General features: G+C 36.4%; 1 protein-coding gene and 1 pseudogene across 2 annotated transcripts in view; both read right to left on the bottom strand.

Annotated features, from left to right (window-relative positions):
- LOC149051801 (adhesion G protein-coupled receptor D1-like) overlaps window positions 1–3581 on the bottom strand; it is a 4058-nt pseudogene extending 477 nt beyond the window's left edge. Inside the window, exons 1-11 of the transcript XR_016189248.1 lie at window positions 3571–3581; window positions 2833–2959; window positions 2650–2754; window positions 2208–2311; window positions 1947–2096; window positions 1754–1835; window positions 1432–1498; window positions 956–1046; window positions 607–725; window positions 273–314; window positions 1–160 (exon numbers count right to left, since the gene is read on the bottom strand). The exon at window positions 1–160 is cut by the window's left edge and continues 477 nt beyond it. The product of XR_016189248.1 is annotated as an adhesion G protein-coupled receptor D1-like (transcript). The remainder of the gene's footprint in view (window positions 161–272; window positions 315–606; window positions 726–955; window positions 1047–1431; window positions 1499–1753; window positions 1836–1946; window positions 2097–2207; window positions 2312–2649; window positions 2755–2832; window positions 2960–3570) is intronic.
- Window positions 3582–4422: 841 nt separating this feature from the next.
- LOC149051800 (uncharacterized) lies at window positions 4423–5749 on the bottom strand. Its single transcript, XM_089214823.1, has 3 exons — window positions 5645–5749; window positions 4912–5101; window positions 4423–4568 (listed from the first exon to the last, which is right to left on the bottom strand). Exons 1-3 carry the CDS (start codon window positions 5672–5674, stop codon window positions 4423–4425), a joined length of 366 nt encoding a protein of 121 aa, XP_089070949.1. The 5' UTR covers window positions 5675–5749.
- Between the last annotated feature and the right edge of the window lie 1736 nt (window positions 5750–7485).

Here is a 7485-nt window from a genome sequence, read left to right as displayed (position 1 = left end):
TGAATACTGTATTCTGCTATTCTTTGAAGGACTGCATTTCTACTGCCCCCACTTCGCTGGCATCTCTTGGATGAACTTGAGAGCTCTTCTTCGCAGAGTTTCCATGATCTACAGCAGATGGGAAAATGATGTTCATCTTCCTTTTTAATTGCTCTCTAATCTGCAGATGAACAAGCGACCAAGTATCAAATGGTAACCGCCAAAATCTTTAATGATGTCTCGCAAATTTACAATTCGTCTTATGTACATCCCCAGTTTGATATTCATCATACCTGGCTGTTCCGCACACAATGAAGAACGAAAATCAGGATACCCTGAAACAGATAATTTTATCAGTATTACACTTTTTGTAATCCGGGTGAGAAAGGTGATAACAGTATGATCGTTTGAGATGAAACCACAATAAAGGTGGCGAAAGAATGAATTAAAGCAAGTCGCATATCTCTTAAACCAATAAGGATTGTCTGCTGTTGGGTAAATTGTTTTGAATAGGCAATATCATCTGACCAAAAGAGTCTTTTTTAAGTAAAAGAGTGGTTTGAGCATTTAAGTATGTGAACAGATGACTAAAATTTAATTATAGACTAACTTTAATTAAAAGCTTACCTGAGTAGAGCTGAAAATGGTGAAAAGGTAGGCGAGAGCTTTGTGTGATGATAACAAAAGACCAAAAAGCCATGTGACACCCAGCAGTGGAATCATCACCGCGCATGTTTTAATGCCAAGTCTGAATAATGAGAATAACATATCACAAGGATCGATTAACTATTTCTTTCCGTCACGGGAAAAAAATCGTATTGCTTCATCGTTGAAAAAGAACGAGAGTGGAATCTAGGCAAATACTGCTAGACTAAATGCGGCAATAATTTGTAGAAACTAGTTTTTACTTACCTTTCCCCCCTGAATTTTAACTAGTTTACCACAATTATCTAATAAATGTTAAATTTGAAAACATCCCGTATCTGCTGTAAATGGTTGTCTTCCCTCGTGGGTTGTGTTAATGTGCTCATCTCCTTTATTATTCGGACGAGTATGAAAATGTTGAGCTGAAAAAAATAAGGATTATGAAATGTATCGCTGAAAACAGAAAAATTGTCATTCGTCCTGTAACGAGCGTTTGAAAAAAAAAAATCTGAATCTTTATAGAAAATTAAACCCCTGTGTTCAGCAAACCAACGCGCTCCGACGTCTCTATAATGAGCAGCAGAGAACCGTGTGCTGCCACGCTATTACTTTTTCATACACAGGCCAAGAGGAATGGAAGTTGGAAAGACACAAGGGAATATCAATTGGAGTTGATATTCTTTGGAAAGACGGTAAACGTTTACTAATAAAAATCTTTAATAATAGGCGGTCCTGGTGTAGGAAATAACGATAATATTACCGACAATTATCATAATACTAATAACAATAATAACAAAGCAGACTCACAACTTCAATGACAGCTACAAATGTGACGAAGATCCAGATCAGGTTGTTTCTCGAGGACAGCCAGCAACTGGAAACGAGTATATAAAAAAAAAAAATTAAATTCCAGAAAATAATCTTCAGAGCACAACACAAATCAAACACAACAGCATAATAAAACAAGGCAACTCCAAGTGAAAACAAATGGAGTGATAAAGTAAAACTGGGAAGAGATCTTAACAACAGGAACGGGTCGTGAAATGCTGATTATTTAAATGAAAAGAGAGAGAGGGAAGAGGAAGAAGAGAGAAGAAACTGCAGTTATATTATTCGCTATTTCTCATACTATGTTTCACTGATATAGCTTTTCATTCCATCTTTTCCAGCAGCAATGCTCATTGAAATGCTAACCATGATGATGGGCAAACCTAAACATAAGTAGAATGAAGTTAGTGCAACTCGAGAAGTCGTACGTCCAATTTTCAGGCGATTTCGATTCAGCAGCTTACAATAATTTACAACAAGTGAAATAACATTACCCCATGATATGAAGTGATACATGTGCATCTTGGTGCTGATGTTATAAACTTTCACAACAGATAGGAAGAAATAAATTTCCTCCACCAGCATCCAACAGAAAGCTGCCAGTAGGAAGTACTGCAAGAAAGCTGCTATTAGGACACAGAGCCTACGAGAGAGAAAAAAAAAAGTTTTTGTAGGTTTTTCATATTATTTTCCAAGGAGAATCTGTTCAGCCCCTAAAATGCAAATAAACCATAAATAGATAAATACAACACTTACGGTATTTTCTGTAGCGTTTATGCCGGCGAGAAAGACTATTTGTCCGACTCCGAGGGACAAAGAAAGACTCAGTCGTATTTGAGTCAGAGGTTGCCATACGTCTCTAGTGAAACAAGCAAGCAATAAAAAAAACCGACAAACAAACAAAAAAAAAGCAAAAACTCAAAGAAAGATAGAAACAAAAACAAAACGAAGCAATATTTGACAAGGTATTTTATTAATTTTGTACTGTACTACTTTAGACATCCTACCGGCTTTCGCTCATAAATTCAATTGATCTCTATGACATTTTTTTCATCTTAATTCGTTATTATTTTATTTGTTCAATAACCTTTTTAATTTCATGGATATTTTTTTTAAAGAACTTGTCTGTTCTAAGCCCCAAATCATTCAAGGTCATGCAAAGACTTGGTTCTTTGAGCGTATGGTTACAGTACTTACGTGAGGTAGGAATATAGAATAATTGTCAAAAAGAATTCCGAAGATGGAAAGGCACAATCCCACGTGGGTGATAATTTCATGAATAGTTTCGTCTTCCACAGTGAGCTGTGAAGAGAGATGAATATTCAGAATATTCATATTTTATTACCAATACTAAAGGTAAGGTGAAAATCAATTCATTACCCCTGGGATACCGTTGTAGTCAAGTAAGACAGCAAAATTAGTCAGATGATTGCAGCTGCACACTGTTTCTTCTGTGTTGCTTTGCGATGCAACCACATGGCATCCTCTCCCTGAAAATCCTTCTGAGCTGGAAAAATAACGACAAAGTTAAAAAAAATAACACAACAAAATTAAAACAATTACAACAATATTATAAAAATAATTTTGAAGAAGACCTTTGGTTACCAAAAGGTCAGCTTGCTATCTTCCTCATTATAATCGTAGCCTCGAGACCAAGTTGACCACTTTCCATTTTATTCAGTAATTGATATGTGCTACTCATGAAGTCGGCTTTGATATTCTAACTGTTATAATGTGATGAAAAGGTATATTGACGATCCAGGCTAGTAAAACACAACTGAATCTTACCTTATGTGAAGAAAATTGAAAAACGGAAAAACAGAAAAAAACCAAAGGCGAACTTTTACTTTTACGGTAAACAAAACGATTTTGTCAGCAACAATATGTAAGACGATGTCAGAAGCGAAAAAAGGCGACAACCGCAAATGAAAACGAATAAAAAGCAGATAGAAATGGCTTCAAAACAGGAAGTATCAGATTGACAGTGACGGATAGTTGATAACTTATGGGAAAGTCATGCCGGCATAATAATCAACTGGGGGCTTTTCCACTCGAATGTTGTTGAAATTTTTTTGGTTTTTCCTGCTGCAAGAGCTGATTGGTGTTTCCTTCACAAACAAAAAATTCATAGCGATTAACAAAGATTGCGTAAGCCTAGCTTACATAACTTCTAGAACAAGGTAGTAATATATTTCAGCTTGTTACCTTTTGCTAAAACCCCTCCAAAATAAACATGTCTTTTCTCTTTCATCAACCTGAAAATGTGTATTATTTCCTTGGAATAAATAAACACAATGTAGCGCAATTGATACCAATTTTAATCGTGTTCTTACCTTCAGGTTTCTGAACTTTAGCATGACATTCGCTTCCAGTTTGTTTGGTTTTGGATCCATAGCCACGGCCATTATCCTGGAGTTCAAATACCTGTCAAAAAAAGAGAAGAATCATAATTTTGTATATTTTGAATCATATAATTTTTAGAAAAATTTTTGACGATACGGTAACCATGGTAACCAAGGAGCTCTTACTGTGTTACTTTAAGCTGATTTCCTTGACACCGAAAATAGTCATTGATTCACACAGGGATCACGAAATACTGCTTTGAAAAATTTAAGAAATTTTGTTGGTTGAATGCAGTGCATTTCTTTGTTTTCCGCGGAAGAAACAATTTGTTTAAAAGTTTAGAGAAGTTAAACTTCACCTTGTGGCTTCGCCTGCTTTAGTTCTGATGGTTTGATTTGTGTCCAGTAGTTCGTGGAGATCCTTATACACAATCCCAACAACCAGTGAAACTTAAAAAAAGAAATTGAGGAAGGAAAGAAAATCAAGCCAGAACATGGTCTTTCACGAAACTTCAGATAACTGAATCAAATGTACTGTGTAAACAAACAAACAAACTCAGAACTATGTATATGCGCAGCTGTACTTCAGTACCACGTAAATTTGTAAGGGAAATACAGGGAATTGTACTTAACCATTGAGGAGTAAACACTGCAGTCGATACCAACCGGATTTCGCAAAATTTGCAGACGAAACATTTATGTATCCTTGCGATTCTTCATCCTCAAAGTAGAAGTCACTTGCATTTTGGTGGTAGGCTTTATGAATACCCAGCACTAACGAAGAAAACAATACGTGATGGTATTAATAATTTCACGACACTTGCTGGACTGAAAATACAGTCTGTATATCATAGTTGCATAAACGCTTTTATTTACTTTACCTCTCAACAGCGCAATCATTTAAATATTGTAAAATAATTGATGATAAGACGTCAGCATTTTGAAGGGTTCAGTTCGCTGGATATTATCATCCAATTCCATAATGATTGATGAACATAAATAGTCAATGGAAGGACTGAATGTATCGATTGATCCAGCAATAAAGCTTCGCATTCAGTAACCTATATCAATTTACTACATCATCAAGGCCTATAGATTATACGCTGTTTAAACTCACCCATTGTCTGGCTGTCGATCACTTGTGAGGACCTTGTTCCAGTCAGGTGGAGCTTGCTGTATTTAAGAGCAAATTCTTCAAAGGCGATAGCCACTTTAAAAGTGGATCTTCTTCTTGTCTCAATCTCATCTGTTATAGGGGCGCGGTTACGAGCTTTTGTGAAGAATATTTTTAAAACCGCTATGGCTTCCTGTAATGACATGAAATATTTTTGTTTAGGTAAGGTGCTAAGCATTTGTGGTAAGAAAATAAAAAAAAATCATTACAAATAGATAAGAAAATTATTCAAGCGAGAGAGCCAACCAATTTCGGACACAAATGCATGTGCACAGGTTAGAGATCGACTAGACCAGGAAATCAAAATATTTCACTTGGAGGATAGATTATTCAGTTTTCGTCTACGAATTAAAAAAAAAATAACAATCATACTGGTAATTATGATAATAATAATACTGGTAACGATAATTTATCTATGAAAATTCCTAAAACAGCTTTCTTACAGGCGAGAAAAACTATACAGGTTAACGTCTTAATCAAGTAAAAAGTTATGAGCCATTAATCTTTTACCGCCACGAGCAATATTAGACGAAAGCAGAAAAACTAACAAACAAACAAAAAATGATTTATACGCTTAATGAAAATTCGTATTTGCGGATTCCGTTTGAACATTCAAAACATACTGACTGGAACTTCAGTTCCATAACTGCGTATAGAAATTAGAAGAATGAAATACCTGTAAGGAACTGGCGTTGGTGATATTCATTCCGCTAAGTTTAGAAACATATTCCGCCGCCTGAGGTAAATAAGGGAAATAACAGTTATAATTATAGAGTATGAGGATCCCAAAAGTAAAAAAACAAAACAAAAACAAAAAAGAAAAATTACACACCAGCTTTTGAATCCTTGTTGACTGCAACGTGGGTTGTGGACTTATAGATTCGGATGGTGAAGATTTTTCTGCAATTTTGAATGAGAACAATGATGATGCAGCTGAAATCGACACAAATAACGCCAACAATAATTACTAAAGAAATGTTCTCAGAAACAATTTTTTCCCATATTGTTTTCTATACTACATTTTAAGTTCAATTCATATTCATTGAAACAAATTGGTTCAGGTTTTTTTTAAATTTAAATTTGTTTTTTATTTTGTAATATTTAGCTCTAAAACTGTCTTCACGCCTCTTACAAATAACTTCTAAACTCGGGAAAGGACGGCAAATAATTGAATCGCTTTCTCCGATTACTTTATCAATGGAAGGCTCATAATAGTCAGTATATTCTGTTTCTGTTATATTCTACATCGCATTGAAACTAGCACCCACAATTAACTTCTATTATTTTCTAAAAGTCACATGTCAAGTTTTTATCGGACAGTTTGTTACCAGACAGTTTAATGAGACAATCACATTCAAAGTTGTAGTTCAAATCAACCAGTCACATTTAAAGTTGAGTTCGAATCAATAACCCACAACTTTAGTTTAAATCACCACACAGTGTACAGTGTACAGACTCCTAAATTAAGGCTTTCTTCAAAATGGACAATGTTCTCACTTGAACAATGACAATATTTCTTCTTTTCTCAGAAATTGTAGTTTTTATGATTAATTGGTTTTACCACTCGTATGCTTACAGACCGGATTGGATTATACTCAGTCCTATATATTACTATTATTGAAACGGGGTCCAAGTGATGGTTAGGTGCAAGAACTGTCAGAAATTATGCATCTCCTGACTTTTCGTTGTCCACAAGATTAAAAGTGAGAAATATGTATCATGAAATATTTATCCACGTAAAATTTTATCCTGATTGCCAGATGCTCCATGAGTTCCGCTTACTATAACAGCAATGGTAAGTATACAAACCATAGGTAATATTTGCATTACAGTTAATGAGCGCTTTTAGCGTACCTTAACCTAATTCAATATCAAAAATAAAGAGTCATTTTGTCTTACCTTTGGGAATTTTGCAAATATAAGCTAATTTCTCAGAGCCATGAATGCCACAAAATAGGCTCTGGTTACCTTTAATAGTCTGCTTGCATATGTGAGCCACAGATCCCTCACACTTTGGCTCTCCTGCCCATTTAGACAGTTTTAGTTTTCTAATAAATGTGTTATAATACCATAAGTCGCCACTGTTACGAAGTTCCTAACCCTTAGTGTGCTAAATAAATGGACTCTATTGGAATACATTACAAATACCTCGAACGTCCCCGTTTTTAACGCTACTATGATACTTGGGTTGATGGGTTACTTCTAACTTTCATAGGTATGGGCAATGCTGCACGCACTGCAAGCTAGGCCATGACAGTTAAGTGCTATACCTGGGTACATAGGATATAGTGCATAGTATATAGTATCATACCTTGCTGTGACGGTGACGGCGACGGCGATGGCGACAGCGAAGGCGACAGCGACGGGGACGGGGACGGGGACGGGGACGGGGACGGGGACGGCGACGGGGACGGCGACGGGGACGGCGACGGCGACGGCGACGGGGACGGGGACGGCGACGGCGACGGCGACGGCGACGGCGACGGCGACGGGGACGGGGACGGGGACGGCGACGGC

This window comes from Pocillopora damicornis, chromosome 1 (genome assembly GCF_964200805.1).
Source record: "Pocillopora damicornis chromosome 1, jaPocDami1.2, whole genome shotgun sequence".
Classification (NCBI taxonomy): domain Eukaryota; kingdom Metazoa; phylum Cnidaria; class Anthozoa; order Scleractinia; family Pocilloporidae; genus Pocillopora; species Pocillopora damicornis.
This window is presented reverse-complemented; position numbering and strand designations above follow the sequence as displayed.

What these genes read in the sequence shown, in the direction of transcription:
- LOC149051800 (XM_089214823.1), bottom strand. Translation starts at nt 5,674, where the DNA reads ATGAATATCACCAACGCCAGTTCCTTACAG. An exon ending in CCAACGCCAGTTCCTTACAG is followed by an intron (nt 5,102 to 5,644) that starts GTATTTCATTCT and finishes ATGTCATTACAG; the next exon opens with GAAGCCATAGCGGTTTTAAA. An exon ending in GATCGACAGCCAGACAATGG is followed by an intron (nt 4,569 to 4,911) that starts GTGAGTTTAAAC and finishes TTTCTTCGTTAG; the next exon opens with TGCTGGGTATTCATAAAGCC.